The sequence below is a fragment of the Hyperolius riggenbachi genome, chromosome 1 (assembly GCF_040937935.1).
Source record: "Hyperolius riggenbachi isolate aHypRig1 chromosome 1, aHypRig1.pri, whole genome shotgun sequence".
Classification (NCBI taxonomy): Eukaryota; Metazoa; Chordata; class Amphibia; order Anura; family Hyperoliidae; genus Hyperolius; species Hyperolius riggenbachi.
Genome location: NC_090646.1, coordinates 285,682,202 through 285,701,095, shown reverse-complemented (window position 1 = coordinate 285,701,095; position 18,894 = coordinate 285,682,202). Strand labels below are relative to the sequence as shown.

At 42.7% G+C, this 18,894-nt stretch overlaps 1 protein-coding gene across 5 annotated transcripts in view; it reads right to left on the bottom strand.

Annotated features, from left to right (window-relative positions):
* Positions 1-18,894, bottom strand: part of CSGALNACT1 (chondroitin sulfate N-acetylgalactosaminyltransferase 1) — a 685,316-nt gene that overhangs the window by 110,662 nt on the left and 555,760 nt on the right. For all 5 annotated transcript variants that reach the window (XM_068233667.1, XM_068233668.1, XM_068233670.1 and 2 more), the window contains one exon: positions 3,873-3,974. In XM_068233667.1, the coding sequence (XP_068089768.1) occupies positions 3,873-3,974 (102 nt within the window). The remainder of the gene's footprint in view (positions 1-3,872; positions 3,975-18,894) is intronic.

The window sequence follows — 18,894 nt, the reverse complement described above, 5'->3', positions numbered from 1 at the left end:
GCTGACCACTGGCTGCTGTAGTGGATGTTATAGCTTGCGTGGGGCGTTGGCTGTTGCTGTTGTTGGGAGTGCTGCTCACAGCGGAGGTCTCTGAGGAACTCATGGTGAGCTCATATAGTGGTTGGCGGTGAGTGGAGTATTACTGATCCCAGCAATATACACACTGACTGGCAGAGTACGCAATGCTATATAGTCTGGCTGAGCGGTGTACACAGAGTGGCAGTACACACAATGCTATATAGTCTGGCTGAGCCGTGTACACAGAGTGGCAGTAAACACAATGCTATATATAGCGTGGCTGAGCGAGGTGCACAGTGGCAGTACACACAATGCTATATAGCCAGGCTAAGCCGTGTACACAGAGTGTCAGAAAACACAATGCTATATATAGCGTGGCTGAGCGAGGTGCACAGTGGCAGTACACACAATGCTATATTAGTCAGGCTAAGCCGTGTACACAGAGTGTCAGAAAACACAATGCTAGATATAGCGTGGCTGAGCGAGGTGCACAGTGGCAGTACACACAATGCTATATATAGCGTGGCTGAGCGAGGTGCACAGTGGCAGTACACACAATGCTATATATAGCGTGGCTGAGCGAGGTGCACAGTGGCAGTACACACAATGCTATATAGCCAGGCTAAGCCGTGTACACAGAGTGTCAGAAAACACAATGCTATATATATAGCGTGGCTGAGCGAGGTGCACAGTGGCAGTACACACAATGCTATATATAGCGTGGCTGAGCGAGGTGCACAGTGGCAGTACACACAATGCTATATATAGCGTGGCTGAGCGAGGTGCACAGTGGCAGTACACACAATGCTATATATAGCGTGGCTGAGCGAGGTGCACAGTGGCAGTACACACAATGCTATATTAGTCAGGCTAAGCCGTGTACACAGAGTGTCAGAAAACACAATGCTATATATATAGCGTGGCTGAGCGAGGTACACAGTGGCAGTAAACAATGCTATATATAGTGTGGCTGAGTGAGCGGTGTACTACTGTTCCCAGCAGCGACACACAATGACTGGGGGGGACCCTGGCTAGCGTGGCTGGAGAGCGAACTACCCTGCCTGCCTACCCAAAGCTAAACCCACAGACAAATGGCGGAGATATGACGTGGTTCGGGTATTTATTTACCCGAACCACGTGACCGTTCGGCCAATCAGAGCGCGTTCGGGCCCGAACCACGTGACCCGTTCGGCCAATCACAGCGCTAGCCGAACGTTCGGGGAACGTTCGGCCATGCGCTCTTAGTTCGGCCATGTGGCCGAACGGTTTGGCCGAGCACCGTCAGGTGTTCGGCCGAACTCGAACATCACCCGAACAGGGTGATGTTCTGCAGAACCCGAACAGTGGCGAACACTGTTCGCCCAACACTATTCATAGTACTCAAAATCTGTTGGCCCTCACACGACATGGCAAAGGTAAAATTGGCAACTCACCTGCAGATTAAAAGTGGATGTGTGTATAGAGCAGTAGTATGTTTATTGTCAATGTATAAGACACACAACTTTATTTAAACGTATTATGTAAGGCTTAGGAGCGCATGTGAAACACCAAATACCCATTAAAAAAAACAAACCTAAAGTAAAAATAAAATAAGCTGGTCAAATAGACAATTGCACCTATAGTCCAAATCTTAAATAGAACTTGCTAGAAAATTCTTGAAGGAAACAAAAAGGAGACCGAGAGCCCAATATAGTGTAGTATCTCAGTGACAAGTGGTCAGGTGCACAACAAAGCAATGGTTATACTCACAAACGTAGGTTGCCACAAAGGCAACCACTGGATATGCAGGCGGGGAGAATTGTAACCTGACCCCGCTCAGGTGTAAGAAGTCGCTCTCTGTAGACAGGAAGAGATGGGGATAAACCCCTCCACAAGGGTGGACTAGACAATTTGTAGAGTAGTATCACAGAGGCGCCAAATAGAGTAAAAACGATTAAAGGCCGTTAAAAAAGGTGGAAGTTGGTGGACTCACCTCTCTCATAGAAAGAAAAACCGGACAATGGGACGTTACTCACAAAACTAAGTAACTTTTATTTAAAAGTTCCAAGGTTGCAACGCGTTTCACGGGTCACTATCCCGCTTCATCAGGCAATAGTTTGGAGGGTACTATGGGAAAAAGCAGAAGGGAATATGGGTTGCCAGAGGAGGACTTAACACAAAAACTCCCTACTGTTGTATTTTTGGTTTTTTGTGTTAAGTGCTACCCATATTCCCTTCTGCTTTTTCCTATAGTACACTTCAAACTATTGCCTGATGAAGCGGAATAGTGACCCGTGAAACGCGTTGCAACCTTGGAGCTTTTAAATAAAAGTTACTTTGCATTGTCAGTAACGGCCCATTGTCCGGTTTTTCTTTCTATGAGGGAGGTGAGTCCACCAACGTCCCCCTTTTTAAACGGCTATTAATCCTTTTTACTCTATTTGGCCTATTTGGCGCCTCTGTGATACTACTCTACAAATTGCTAGAATATTCATAGTCTTAATTTGATAATGAATTTAAAAATGTAGGTTTAAAGTTTTATCTGTTTCCGTGAATAATACCGACTGTCCCCTAAAATAAGACATCCCTTGAAAATAAGACCTATCTTATATTTCAAGCATGCTTGAAATATAAGACATCGCCCGAAAATAAGATCTGGTGGAAGCCCCCCCCCCCCCCGCTCGCTCAGCTGCCCGCTTTAACTAATCTGCTCCTGAAGATGGCCCCCATCATTAAGTCCGGATCTCCCTGCATAGTGGTGCACACATCAGCGGAGACTTGTGGCAAAAGCAGCTACGATAATGTAGCCAGTAACAGTAACACCCTATACAGCAAGTGACCTCTGTTTACTTCCTGTCGGCACTGTTACTGGTACATTACCGTAGCTGCTTTCGCCGCAAGTCTCGGCTGGTATGCGTGCCGCTATGCCGGCATAAACTGCAGGGTGATCCAGACCTTAAAGTGGGGGCCAGGAGCAGATTAGGTAAGGTGGACGGCTGAGCCAGCGGGCGAGCATGGGGGGGAGGGGTCTGATTATATACACTGGCTATATGGTGGGGGGGGGGGGCGGGTCTGACTATATACACCGGCTATATGGGGGGGGGGGGAGGTCTGACTACATACACTGGCTGTACAGGGGAGCCTGCCTATATACACTGGGGGGTCTGACCATATACACTGGCTATACGGTGGGTGGGGGGGGGGGGCGGGTCTGACTACATACACTGGCTATATAAGGGGGGTCTGACTACATACACTGGCTATATACAGGGAGGATCTGACTACCCCCACAAAATATAAGACCTCCCCGAAAATAAGCCCTAGCACATATTTTGAAGGAAAAAATAATATAAGACAGTGTCTTATTTTTGGGGAAACACTATAGTTCTTTATTGTTTATGCAGATACATTTTAAAATACTAAACTTTTTATTTGTTTCATGTACCCAGATGTGCTTCTTAGCTGTGCAGAAGGACCACTAATTAGTTACCAGTGTGTGTTCGGGCCTGTTTCCACCACATCCGAATTTGTAATGTGAATTTTCCTTGTTTAAACTGAAACCAAGGCTTGTCAATTGAGTAATTTCCATTGAATGCAAATTTTCCGGTGGAATGCAAAGAACATTACGGATTGCATGCTGCAGATTTCTGCAGCACGCATCCGTTCCCCGTGTATTGATTGATAGCTGCATACCAGAAGTTGAATCAAAGTTGCACCTTAATCTTTATAGTGAGAAAAACTGTATCAAACTATCTAATACAGAAAATATGGAGGTTTCTAGATTTAAGATAATGCAGTCAGTATGATAATGATTCAGTAAACAGCAAACAATACATTTGAACCCACTGGAAAGATTAACTATGTTCACCACTTACTTTGATGTGTTTTCCAGCACAGCTTTCACTTCCTGTGCCTGTTCCTTTCCAAAGTATACCACTGTCAGATGAACTCTCTTGTCCTGGTTGATGCATACATCCCTTCAAGGAAGAAAACACACCATGAAATTCAACAACACAATCAGTATGGCAAGTGCAGAAAAAAATATATAACCATATTTTATGGGATTATTTAAAGAGACTCCGTAACAAAAATTGCATCCTGTTTTTTATCATCCTACATGTTCCAAAAGCTATTCTAATGTGTTCTGGCTAACTGCAGCACTTTCTACTATGACAGTCTCTGTAATAAATCAATGTATCTTTCCCCTGTCAGACTTGTTGGCCTGTGTCTGGAAGGCTGCCAAGTTCTTCAGTGTTGTGGTTCTGCTATGAACTCACCCTTTCTGGCCCCTCTCTGCACACTGCCTGTGTGTTATTTAGATAAGAGAGAAGAGAGAAGCTGCTCTAATCAGCTGGATAAATTGTCCTGCTGGCTGGGCTTTCACATACTGAGGAATTACAAACAAGGGCAAAGCTGTTTGCAAGAAGAAAAGAGCAGCCTGAAACTTCAGTGCATGGGGGAAAGAAACACACAAATGATCTCTTGAGATTCAAAAGGAATGCTGTATACAGCCTGCTTATGTATGGATGTATTTTCTATGTGTGGACATACTGTACATCAACCTACTTCCTGTTTTGGTGGCCATTTTGTTTGTTTACAAACAAACTTTTTAAAACTGTTTTTAACCACTTTTAATGCGGCGAGGAGTGGCGAAATTGTGACAGAGGGTAATAGGAGATGTCCCCTAACGCACTGGTATGTTTACTTTTGAGCGATTTTAACAATACAGATTCTCTTTAAAATTGCAACTCTCAGTTTTCAGTGGTAGAGGGAACCAGTCTACAATCACATTACTAATAAAGCCTCAGTAATTTGAATTGGATGCATCACTTTCCACATGGCAACCATTGCCTGTGCACAAGTTCATGAAATAAGCATTCACTCTTACTACAAATAACTTTGGTATTCATTTTTTATGTTAATCTAATTTAGCTGATATGGACTAAAAAGCAGGAGACCAATTTGTGTCTGTGTACACTTAGCTCACTTAATTGGCCAGATCTGTACATAAAACCTACCGTATTTTTCGGAATATAAGACACTCCGGCATATAAGACGCACCTAGATTTAGAGGGCAAAAATCTGAAAAAAATATAAACTAAACCTAGGTGCGTCTATGGTGCATGGGCGTCTTATGGACCTTTAAACCCCACAAAACTGTTTCTATCTAAGCTACACTGCCCAATTACACTAAATCCTGCTACACTACACTTCACTTACCCCTGCTGCCCCCACCAACTACACTTCACTAACCCCTGCTACCACCACCAACTACACTACACTACACTTCACTAACCCCTGCAGCCATCCCAAACTACAGTACACTACACTACACTTCACTAACTAACCCCTGCAGTCAACCCAAACTACACTACACTTCACCCCTGCTGCATCTCACCTGATCCTGCCAATCCTCTCCTCCTCCTCCTCCTCCTCCTCCTCTCCATCATCTGAGGGCCTCCTTCTGTGTGACAAGCGGTGCACATGCGCCTGACCTCGGTGCACGTGCACTGCTCCTCACACAGAAGGGGGCATTGTAACTACGAAGAGGATGCCGTTACTATGGAGGATGTCGGCGGGCTGGCAGCGTGTTTTTACCGCATGGCTGCAGTCTGCATTGAAGGAGATCCGGTGGCTGGGACATTCAAGACCCGGGATACTGGATGTGATGGCTGGGACCCTCGGATGATCACAACTGGGACCCTCGGATGGCGGCAGTCAGGTGGAGGAGGAGAGGATTGCGGCGCTGGATCCGGTAAGTATGTTTTGGGGCCAAAATACCGTACCTTTGGAGTGTAAAACGCACCCACTTTTTCCACCTAGTTTTGGGGAAGAAAAAGTGCATCTTATATTCTGAAAAATACGGTAAGTGGTACAAAGGAGGAGGAAAGAGGGCAATACCTTCAAAAAAGAATGCAGAGCTAAATGGTTTGCTTTCGGTTTTGTACTGCAATGGCCACGCGTCTTCAGTGGAGTGAATAGGGGAATGGCAAAGGTGTGCTCCTTTCTCTATATCACAGGCCGGCCTACTGCTCAGATGGTGGTCAACTTGTACAGTTATGAAGTAAATGTGTGGAGACCACATGGTGCATAAACCAGCAGTAATGCTTCTGTACATTATAGCTTTCTGGTGTGTTTTTGTCTCAGATAAATGTTTTTTTTTTCCTAATTTTACTCATCGACAGATCTTGTTAAATAGGGTAGGGAGTCAACATTTTTTGATACTTGCAGCATACACAAGACCCCCTTTCCCCATACTCTCACCCCACCTCAGTCACTGGAGATGGAGAAGTGCAGTAGAGGTAAAACTGAAATGAAAAGGGTGTTGCCCAATACCGCTAAGTTAGACTATTCAGAGTGAGTGAAAAGAGAGAGTGAAAAATGGAAGTGTCATCACTGATAGTAGTTAAATCATTAAATTGGGTTTAATTCCGGGAAATACAAATATATTGTGTTAGCCCAAATTTAAAACATTTTAACCACATTTACATATACCGGTAAGCAGATTAACGCATTACGGATGTAAAACTTCTTTCAAAAGAAAAACTTATAATTGTTTATTAGAAGAGTTTCATATATTGTTTGCTATATTCTATATGATGAAATACCCTGTGTTTACCGGAGACTGTGTGTATAATGTGTATAACTAATGCACTGTTGGTGGTAAATGATGCAGTGCCTTAACACAGGTTCCATTCGATGCACTTCTGGATTGCATTTACAATGAGTGATTAATGGTTTATAGAACTCTGCCAATGCTCTGTAAGACTAATTGCCAAAAAAGCATATCATATTATAATTAGCATAAAGGTATTTCTACTTTCATTGATAGCTTATCAGTTTTACGCATTTAGCATCATTACGTTTCGTTAGCAAGTACTCAAAGTTCCAAAGTCTAAAAACAGCAATGCCAGCATCCAACAGACATATCACATTTACAGGATGTAATAAATCTCCAGGCAAAACTCAAGGAGGCAGTATTTATGTATTGTAATATTACGCATACATATGGTCTTAGCAAACCACACCAGGAGCGTGCACATGTCTTAACTAAACCAGTGTGTACACAGCCTTGCCATTGTGTCGCCAAGAGTAAGGATTGTCAATGAGATGCAAATCATTTGGAGTTAATGCGGAATTAGCAAATTTTGTATGAAAATGTATGCAACTTGAAAAGTGAACAACTGAAACTGCATATATTTGCATACATGTTTGCTATTTGCATGTCAATGACCGAGATCCAAAGAGATCTGGAGTGATGGATCGTCTCGTCTATGCACATTACTTCTCTATTTATCCTACACCTTGCTCCACAGCAACAAAACCTCTGTTTAGCACTTTGTCCCGAACTATCACCTGATGGATCGCTTCCTGATGCCACCAAATTCCAAGGAGCGGTGCACCTCAGGTGCAGAGCGCCTCTGAGGATTCTCAATTGAGCGAAACGGTCGTCAGGCCAAACACCGCTCCCACTTCACCCCACAGCTTATTAAGGTTCAGGTAGGGCTATTTTTAACATTTATGACGCATATATATTGAGATGTATCTCGTAAGCTGGAAGTATTAAAGCTATTTTTTACAAGTGGAATGCAGTGCCGAACTGTGCTTTCTTCCTATTTCATTGTATACAAGTTGTTTTTCTGGAGTTCTGAGCATGCATTGAACTCATGCTGTTCCACCCGATCTGGACCTCCTGACATCTGAAAGAATGTTTTTCACCCTGGTGCACTAGCAGATGTAGTGCCTGTTGCTATCTCTTACTGTATATTTTGAATAATTTGTATTTCAGCGACATAACAGATAGGAGTAGAAAGGGCTCATTTTTACAGACTAAATATACAGAGATAGTCTGCAGTTCTGCTTTGTGGGTCTCAGATGTCTGTGTGTACTGCTAGTAGGAGAAAAGTAGTTTATACTGTGTACATAAGACTAAGCCATCAGCCATAGCTCAGGACCTCAGGGAGGTAGAGGGATGTAGATTTACTAGTAAGCTATAAGCTTTTGTTAAAGCTCCAATCATGAATTGCTGCTTTTGTGCACACAATAGACTGCCATCTCCCCCATCACACCTCTAGAGAACATCTCCATGAACAAAAGCCCTCTGTGAAATATAATACTTCCATACAATGCCGACATCATACATTATCTGGCATACAGTATTTTCAATGGCATAATGTCATATTTTTATTGGACAGATTAAATATGGAATATGCAGAGTAAGACGCTGGTCTGGGATAATAACTCAAAATGATTTCTTTCTTAGGCCATAGACGACTCTGTGATAAATTTCACTAGAGAAATCCATTCCGTGTTTACGTTTATTTATTCAGTAGGTTTATATTCATATGTAATGGAGCATCCCCATTATTTACACTTAGACATAAAAGTCGGAGAGATATAAAGCCATCACAAATGACCAACACTTTCCTGTCTTCCTGACCTCTGATAATAAATTAGCTTGCAGTCTTAGATAAGCGTCTAACATTTTAATTAAGAGAAAATAATATATCTGGCTTTTGTTTGGGGCCCAAGTACACAACTGAATGTAATTTTAAAATTGCAGTGCTAATCTAGGTAATGTCATAGTGCAGTGTTATAGCTATTCTCTGCATATTAAATAATACCATGACTTATGAAGCATTCTTAGTTTGCAGACTTCTTTAATATCCTGTGAAATAACAGCATGTGACTCAAACCTCCACTTTTTGTTTGTTTTTTAATATTGTATATTACAGTTTATGCAAACGAAGCATTAATTTGTTCAAATAAAAAAGGCAACAGCTGCCTAAAAGAAATTGTGATGCAACTAACATTTGACCATGAGCCTTTACATTCAGGGCTGTGGAGTCGGAAGCCATTTTGGGTACCTGGAGTCAGAGGTTTCAAAAACTGAGGAGTTTGATGATTTTGGTACTAAATCCACAGCCCTGGTAAGTATTAACTAAGGAGTTGGAGTTGAGGAGTCGGTGTCACTTTGGGTACCTGGAGTTGGAGGTTTCATAAAAAGAGGCATCGGAGTTGGAGTCGGATGATTTTTGTACCGACTCCACAGCCCTGTTTATATTTTCATAGTCATGTTACATATGCAGATATACAGACTTTCCATCTACAGACAAATTAACCTTCTTAGCGGTAACCCCGTGTGTGACACGGGGTAAGCCGCCGGAGGGTTCCGCTCAGGCCCTGCTGGGCCGATTTACATAATTTTTTTTTTTGCTGGACGCAGCTAGCAGTTGGCTAGCTGCGCCAGCACACTGATCGCCGCCGGCCCGCGCCCGATCGCCGCTATCCGTTGCAGCGCGCGCCCCCCCCCCCCCAGACCCCGTGCGCTGCCTGGCCAATCAGTGCCAGGCAGCGCCGAGGGGTGGAACGGGACTCCCAACGACGTCCCGACGTCGCTGACATCGGTGACGTCATCCCGCCCCGTCGTCATGGTGACGGGGGAAGCCCTCCAGGAAATGCCGTTCTTTGACGGGATTTCCTGATCGGAGATCGCCGAAGACGATCGAAGCGGGCGGGGGGATGCCGCTGAGCAGCGGCTATCATGTAGCGAGCCCTGGGCTCGCTACATGATTTAAAAAAAATTAAAAAAAACTGCTGCGCTGCCCCCTGGCGGAATTTTTCATACCGCCAGGGGGGTTAAATGACCACCACTGCCTACCAGCTGCCAAGATAAAACAGTTAACGTACCAGGCAAGCCACCCATAAACTGTGTTGTTTTCCACTAGTATGACTAGATAGACTGACTTAAACCTTTGTACACATACTAGAGAAACTAGCATGTGCACAGGTGTCCTACAATGTTAATCAGTGATTTGCCAAAGCACATTACTAAAGCCTCATCTACACGTGTAGATGAGGCGGCGATCCGGCGGCTCGATTAGCCGCCAGATCGCCTCCTCCGCGTCCCCGCCTGCCGTGCGCTGGAATCAATACCCGTTCGATTCCCGCTCGTCCCCGCGCCGTGCCGCTTATCTTCCGCTCGATTCCCTGCCATTGTCTCGCGGGGAGCAAGCAGGGAATCGGCGGTGGGGAGATCCGTCCTGTCGGATCTTATCAATCGAGCCGCATCAGCGGCTCGATTGATAAGGAACATCGCGGCCGCATCTACGCGTCTAGATGCAGCTTAAAAGCCTAGCAACAAACACATGCATTAACATCTGTTCTAACAACGCAGGACAATGATTACATGTTCGTCACCCTACATCCATTCTCCCCCTCTCCATTGAACTGTACATGGTACTTGGCTGTTGCTTAGCAGTAGGTCTGTACAGCAATCATTCTGTAGAATGTCACCCTAATGATCAATCCGTGATTAACTGAATGTGCGTATGAGGCTTTAAAGCGGACCTAAACTCAGAACGTCTGCTCTGCTCTTCACTAAAAGACAAGCAACAGCATAATACCATTTAAACAAAAAACATTTCTTACAGCTTATACAAATCCTAAAATAAATCTGTGCTGTTTCTACTCCCCGATTCATGGAAGCAGACATATTGTTAACCTCCTGTGCTTTCAAATGAGCCTATCTGCCATCTGTGCTGTGGCAGTCATGTAACACAGGGCAGAGATAAAATTACAACTTGTGATTAGTCACAGATGAGGGGGAATTAAACAGGCTAAACTCTCTAAGTACATACAGGGTACATTTCTCTGTTTTCCTTCTGTCCTGTGCAACAGTTCAGGTCCAATTTAAAGTGGAGAAAAAGAAAAGCCCTTTCATTTTGCAGCCCTGCTTAAGCTGCATAAACATATTAGATTTTTGGTATCCCAAGATGGCAACAGTCTTTTGTTTAACAATCTGCAAAGTAGAAAATCATTGGCCTGTTGGAGTCATAGTTACTTGCTAAAGCTGCAGCAGGATCAATCTACTACTGCGTTCTTCTCAGAACATGTGGCAGAACCAGATAATTACCATTGGCCTTCAAACATTCCATATCTCAGTCCTATGTTAAACTGCCATTCAGAAATGAACCCAGATAGTTAATACAGGCCTTCTGGCAAATGTCCCTGACCTTTAGTGACACTCTAAGCTGATATCATTTTGATTAAAAAGTATTTCATAGAAACAGTAACTCATTACATAACATTCTAGGATTCTTTATCTATTCCACAATCTGGGGTGCGTTTTGAAAGTCCCTCAGTCTGGGGTAGTGGACCAAGGTGGCGGACTGCAAAGCTATGGTCAACATATATTCCCTGCAGCCCCACGGCCATGAGATAAGCTTTGCATGCTGTGAGATATCCTTGATGGAGTGTTTTAATATGAATACATGAAACTATTAGGCTAGATCCAGACTACGCTGGATTGTATGCTCACAGCGGATCCATGTACAATCCACTGTGTCCACCGATATCCATTTTTTTTGTATCTGTTGTAGCCTGCATTTGACAGCAGACAGTAAAGTAGACTTGTTCTGGGATGGGTCAAGGGTAGACTTGATATTTTTGTCATATTTGTTTACCATTCAATGCACTAATGAGAAAGGATGTAGTCCATTTTTATAGACTTCCATTGTGCTCGTCAGCATACATAGTGTATGCTGTGTCTGGGAAAATCCTGCAAGACTGGGACTTTGTGTTCCACTACCACCACAGAGACACTAGATACATTGAAAATGGACCTGTGGGTGGAATCTGTATAAAAAGAAAGAATCTCCCAATATTCCCCAATATTTGTTTTGTCTCACGTACAGTGCCACGGAAGATGTTGGCGCTATATATAATAATAATCTGCAGTTTATCCGCTGGTCACGTTCCAGATCATGGTTCAGTTTGTGTCAAGTGTGAAGCTTGCCTTATTTCAATAATCCCCAGGCATGTCTTAAAAAGTTGTATTCACCATAGTGGTAAAAATGCATACAGTAGCTCAATAATTTATGCAGTACAAACAAGGCAGTCCGTGAACAGCTTCTAGTTTTGCTTTTATTTCCTTAGCAGACACATGGTTAAAGCATACAGGTCCAGTACATAGCATAACAATGTGGGTGGATCTGACCTTATCCAGGATCCGTGTTGGGACGGGTGAGGGAGGGTGACCAGGGGGTGAATGGACGGCGCTGTCGCATACATGCACCGTCCATTCACCCCCCCCCCCCGGTCTCCCTCCCTCACCCGTCCCAACACGGATCCTGGATAAGGTCAGATCCACCCACATATGCTATGTACTGGACCTGTATGCTTTAACCATGTGCCTGCTAAGGAAATAATAGCAATACTAGAAGCTGTTCATGGACTGCCTTGTTTGTACTGCATAACTAGCGTGTTCTCTACAGGGAGTGCTGAATTATTAGGCAAGTGGTATTTTTGAGGAATAATTTTATTATTGAACAACAACCATGTTCTCAATGAACCCAAAAAACTCATTAATATCAAAGCTGAATATTTTTGAAAGTAGTTTTTAGTTTGTTTTTAGTTTTAGCTATTTTAGGGGGATATCTGTGTGTGCAGGTGACTATTACTGTGCATAATTATTAGGCAACTTAACAAAAAACAAATATATACACATTTCAATTATTTATTTTTACCAGTGAAACCAATATAACATCTTAACATTCACAAATATACATTTCTGACATTCAAAAACAAATCAGTGACCAATATAGCCACCTTTCTTTGCAAGGACACTCAAAAGCCTGCCATCTATGGATTATGTCAGTGTTTTGATCTGTTCACCATCAACATTGCGTGCAGCAGCAACCACAGCCTCCCAGACACTGTTCAGAGAGGTGTACTGTTTTCCCTCCTTGTAAATCTCACATTTTATGATGGACCACAGGTTCTCAATGGGGTTCAGATCAGGTGAACAAGGAGGCCATGTCATTAGTTTTTCTTATTTTATACCCTTTCTTGCCAGCCACGCTGTGGAGTACTTGGACGCGTGTGATGGAGCATTGTCCTGCATGAAAATCATGTTTTTCTTGAAGGATGCAGACTTTTTCCTGTACCACTGCTTGAAGAAGGTGTCTTTCAGAAACTGGCAGTAGGACTGGGAGTTGAGCTTGACTCCATCCTCAACCCGAAAAGGCCCTACAAGCTCATCTTTGATGATACCAGCCCAAACCAGTACTCCCACCTCCACCTTGCTGGCGTCTGAGTCGGACTGGAGCTCTCTGCCCTTTACCAATCCAGCCATGGGCCCATCCATCTGGCCCATCAAGACTCACTCTCATTTCATCAGTCCATAAAACCTTAGAAAAATCAGTCTTGAGATATTTCTTGGCCCAGTCTTGACGTTTCAGCTTGTGTGTCTTGTTCAGTGGTGGTCGTCTTTCAGCCTTTCTTAACTTGGCCATGTCTCTGAGTATTGCACACCTTGTGCTTGTGGACACTCCAGTGATGTTGCAGCTCTGAAATATGGCCAAACTGGTGGCAAGTGACATCTTGGCAGCTGCACGCTTGACTTTTCTCAGTTCATGGGCAGTTATTTTGCGCCTTGGTTTTTCCACACGCTTCTTGCGACCCTGTTGACTATTTTGAATGAAACGCTTGATTGTTCGATGATCACGCTTCAGAAGCTTTGCAATTTTAAGAGTGCTGCATCCCTTTGCAAGATATCTCACTATTTTTGACATTTCTGAGCCTGTCAAGTCCTTCTTTTGACCCATTTTGCCAAAGGAAAGGAAGTTGCCTAATAATTATGCACACCTGATATAGGGTGTTGATGTCATTAGACCAGACCCCTTCTCATTACAGAGATGCACATCACCTAATATGCTTAATTGGTAGTAGGCTTTCGACCCTATACAGCTTGGAGTAAGACAACATGCATAAAGAGGATGATGTGGTCAAAATACTCATTTGCCTAATAATTCTGCACTCCCTGTATTTGAGTCTGAATCCACGCTTCTTTTGCAAATCCTGAGCTAAGCAGTGTGGAAACAGGACGGAGTGTTGATTTAAAGGTGCAGTAGATCCATGTATCCCCTAACCACCGAGTGCCAGGCAAAAAACGCTCCTTTGTGTACTCAATAATTTATATAGGAAAAATAAAGTAAATATTAAATATTTCTTAGAATTGTAATTAAAAAAAAAATTATTGGTAAGAGGGACAGAGGAATCTAGGGTGTTATAGAGAACTAAAAACGCTCCCAAACAGAAGCAGTGAGGCCACATAACAGCAATGTGCATGACAAACATATTAGGAATTTTGTTTTTTTAGCATCAAGCATACTACATTTGCCATTTCAGGCAGAAGGAAACCAGTAGGAAGAGTAATACAAATTCATGATGAAGCACTTTACTTTATTAAAACAGAAGGCATCCATGTCATCACCAAACCAAATGACAAGGACTTCAGCTTAATTTGAAGAGAGTGGGCGGAAGCATGTAGTCCCATATACTCCAACATGACCTGTTTTTTTTATTTATTTAGTATTTTATATAGCGCCCACATCTTACGCAGTGCTGTACAGAGAATATAGTCCTATCACTAACTGTCCCTCAGAGGAGCTCACAATCTAATCCCTACCATAGTCCTATGTCTATGTATGTGTCGTGTAGTATATGTATCGCAGTCTTTTTTTAAGGGGAAGCCAATTAACTTATCTGTATGTTTTTGGGATGTGGGAGGAAACCAGAGTGCCCGGAGGAAACCCACGCAGACACGGGGAGAACATACAAACTCCTTGCAGATGTTGACCTGGCTGGGATTCGAACCAGGGACCCAGTCCTGCAAGGCGAGAGCGCTAACTACTATGCCACCGTGCTGCCCACACCTGCTGACCTGTTCCAGTATGCATACAATTTTCCCAATTGTGTCACAAAAAAATTAATCAAACCATTTTCAAAAGTTTGGCTATATGGAGGTGATTTTAATCAGGAAAGATGTGAGAAGTGTTGGAGCAAAGGACTGTGTACCTACTGAAGCAAGTCACTTTGGAGGGTTGGTTTCTGATACACACACTCTCAAATTTATAGAGCCATCTTGGCCTCCTGATAAACTGTATGAAGGTGGCCACACACCATACAATTTTTTAAATATCTGTTCAATTTAAGAATTGCAAAAAATCTGACCAATGTACCACACACGTTACATTTTTCCCCAATTATGATAAAAATGATTGGAAACTATGACAAAATTGCTAGGGTGTGTAAATTAATAAATTGACCATCTAACACACACCATACAATCTTTAGAGAGATTGAAGAAAAATATCTGCCATTCCGGATCGATAAAAATCGAAGAAAACGGGAAATCCGATCGGATTTTCAGTCGAATGAAAAAAAAATTCGATTTTTTTTCGGGAGATCCGACCGTTTTTATCGAATTGCCATAAAATCGAATCATTTTATTGTATCGTGTGTGGCCACCTTTGGATTGAGGGCATTGCAAATCACAGAATAACAAATTAGCCAGTGAAGGTTAATTCACACAGTCAATGGGAGAGGCAGAGCTAATTTTCAGCAATTCGCTTATTTCAATATAAAAGGGATTTTTTTTTCTTCTTCTTTTTTTAAAATTAAAGATAGATCTTAAGGATTTATACTTGATACATCTAATATAGATGCAAATTTAGCGGCATTTAGAATAAGAACTCTGGCAGAACCCTTCCTCTGAGATTTGAAGTTGGTTACTGAAATAAAAAACTAGTAAGTATTTTACATGCAGTCAAATTATAATTTCTAACAATCAGTGTTATGATTAGTACTGCCAAACAAACACATGGTAATACTATAAAAACAAGGAACACCAAGAGCCCCAATAGTGTAATATGTACTGGTAAATGGTTACTAGATAGAGTAAATATTAATACTCACAAACCAGGGTTACCATTAGGCAACCACTGTAAAGGCAGGTGGGGAGATTTTCCTGACCCCACTCAGGAATAAGAAGTCGCTCTCTGTAGATGAGAAAAAGGGGGTTCAACCCTCCACCCAGGGTGGACTCAATATTATGCAGGAGAACAGAGGCGCCAAAAGGATAAAAGGAATCTAAATGAGCTTAAAAACCAAATTCTTGGTAAATAGAGGAGGTAGTGGTGGACTTACCTCCTCCAAGTAGACACACAACGACTGTAGTAAACACAGTCAATATATTTTATTTATGAACTCCAAATATGCAACGCGTTTCGCAGGTTTGATCCCGCTTCATCAGGCAATAACAACGGAGCAATAGCATATGTGGTCAGTAGAAGGGCCAGGCACCTCTCTCACAGAGGTGCCTGGCTCTTCTACTGACCACATATGCTATTGCTCCGTTGTTATTGCCTGATGAAGCGGGATCAAACCTGCAAAACGCGTTGCAGATTTGGAGTTCATAAATAAAATATATTGACTGTGTTTACTACAGTCGTTGTGTGTCTACTTGGAGGAGGTAAGTCCACCACTACCTCCTCTATTTACCAAGAATTTGGTTTTTAAGCTCATTTAGCTTCCTTTTATCCTTTTGGCGCCTCTGTTCTCCTGCATAACATGGTAATACTAGTCTACAGTGTTAAAGAACAGGAGAGAGAGAGACACCAAAATCATAAGTGATTCTGTTTCCTATGACAGTTCTCATTTATTAAGGTCATAAAGCTAGATTGTGTAACCAATTGGGTCTCACCTATAGTATATACTGTATACACATTCTCGGTTGTGCCTCTGTAGGCACTAGGGCGATTTCTATACTGTCATTACATTAATGAGGACAGCACACGTGCTAGCACACCCCTGTGCTCACTGCCCCCCATACTGCCCCCCACTAACCAGGGAAGCTCTCCCTGAGGTCCAATCTCCCTCTTCACCCCTTCCCCCATGCAGAGATTGGCAGCTGAAATTATGCCGGATAGAGTGTGATCTGGACTTTTTTCTCATTCCACCGGCAATCACCGCTCACCTCCATCCAGCCTCATACTGCTACAAGGACTGTATCTTGATGATGTATTGTTTTCAATGTTTATTCCTGCTTACCACTAAAATTCATAGAAAAGTATATATATTGTGTCAAAAGTATGGATAAAGCTATTGCTGATTAAATAGGGACATAGCTAGAACGTAAAACTGCTGTGGTCCATAAGGAGGAAACGAGGTCTGGATGTGAAGTGGTTAATGGCAGGAGTAAAGTTACCTTTACTTAGTAACTTAAGAACTGATGGCATTTCTTTGTAAAGCTACGTATACACAAGTTGATAATTTAATACGGCAAAGCAGTTAATCCCTCCCTTAAGATTACCATACACTGGTCGATTTGCCATCAGATTGACCAACAGATAGATCCCTCTCTGATTGAATCTGATCAGAGAGGGATCATATGGCTACCTTTAGTGCAAACAGATTGTGAATCGATTTCAGCATGAAACCACCGCTCCCCCTGCATACATTACCTGATCTGGCCGCGTGAGTCCCCCGCTCTCCGCTGTCTTCTTCTTCATGCTCAGCTCCAGCTTCACTTCACTTCTTGTCCGGGGAAGTTTAAACAGTAGAGGGTGCTCTACTGTTTAAATTTCCTGTCGGGGCAGGAAGAAGTGAAGCCTGACGGAACCCAGCGGAGAAGGAGCAGTGGTGACAGCGGGGACGCGCGCCGGCGGGAGCAGGTAATGTATTGCCGCTAGCGTCGGACATTTGAACGCCGCTATCGACGCACTCCCGACCCGCCGGCGATCGAGCGAAATCTGCCGCACAGACGGATAGACGGGAACGATCGATTTTGGACGGAAATCGATCGTTCGGTCAGCGTTTGCGCAACGATTTCACAGCAGATTCGATCACAGTGATCGAATCTGCTGTAGATCGGCGGGAAAATCGTTAGGTGTATGGGCCCCTTTATTGTAAACTGATTGAATAGTGATCAATTCCTTCCACACTGCATACTTCTGCAGAAATCTATCAAGAATTAACTAAACTGCTAGTGTTGTATCACTTTACAAGATAAAATGTTATGCTGCCATTGCTTTACACCACTCTTTCATTGTCTGCTTGTGTAAAGATTTTTCAACAGATCAAATCACACTATCAATCACATTGCACGAAGTTAATCAAAATTAGGTCAATCACATATGTTGGGGCAATAGATTTGCAGAATATTCAATGAGAGTGATCAAAACAGCCAGAAAAATGGACACATGTATGGCAAGAGCAATATAGCATCTTCTATCTAGAACACAAAATGGTGGTAAGTCCAAGCTACTTTATTATTTATTTAAATATACAGCAGCTCATCCTGTAAGCCTGGCTTGGATTTATTCAAATTGTCTGCAACTACACATACAACATTTTATCAAACCTCGCTTATGTTAGATAAGGGCCCTTCCCCCACTTCTGTGCGTTGCAGGTGGCCATAGCAATGCATAGCACTGCATTCTTACACGATTCTACCTGATGTGATTGCAATCCCATTTATTTTTGATGAATGGAATCACACTGCATGTGTGCAATAACGCATGCAACCACGTGTTGCGCTTCCATTGTGAATCTCAACACATGAATGGAAACATCAGACAGTGCAGTCTATGCACTTCTAAAGTCCTTCTGGATTGCATATAGTGCGGAAGGGACTAAAGAACATAGCAATGGCTGCTGAACAGTGGTCATGTAATCGCTGGCAAGCCACCACTTACAGAGAAAATATTTTAGAATCAGTTCAGGATAATCTGTAAGCACAACGGAAAGATTCTTAAAGTGGTATAAAACCCAAAATTTATGTTTTGCTCTAAAAGATTATTTACAGCATATAATATACTACCACAATTTTTTTTTAAGCAGACCAACATTCAAAGGGTTAAAACACAGGACTTATGCTAGGAACACATGATGCGTTTTTTTTCGGTCGATTTTCCGTTCAATCAATTTTCAATTCATTTTTCCGCTCGATTTCTCGCTTGATTCTCTTATCTTTTCTTATCCATTTCCATTCACTTCTATGAGAAAATAATATCGGAAATGACAGAAATTATCTATGGAACCATCTATCTAACA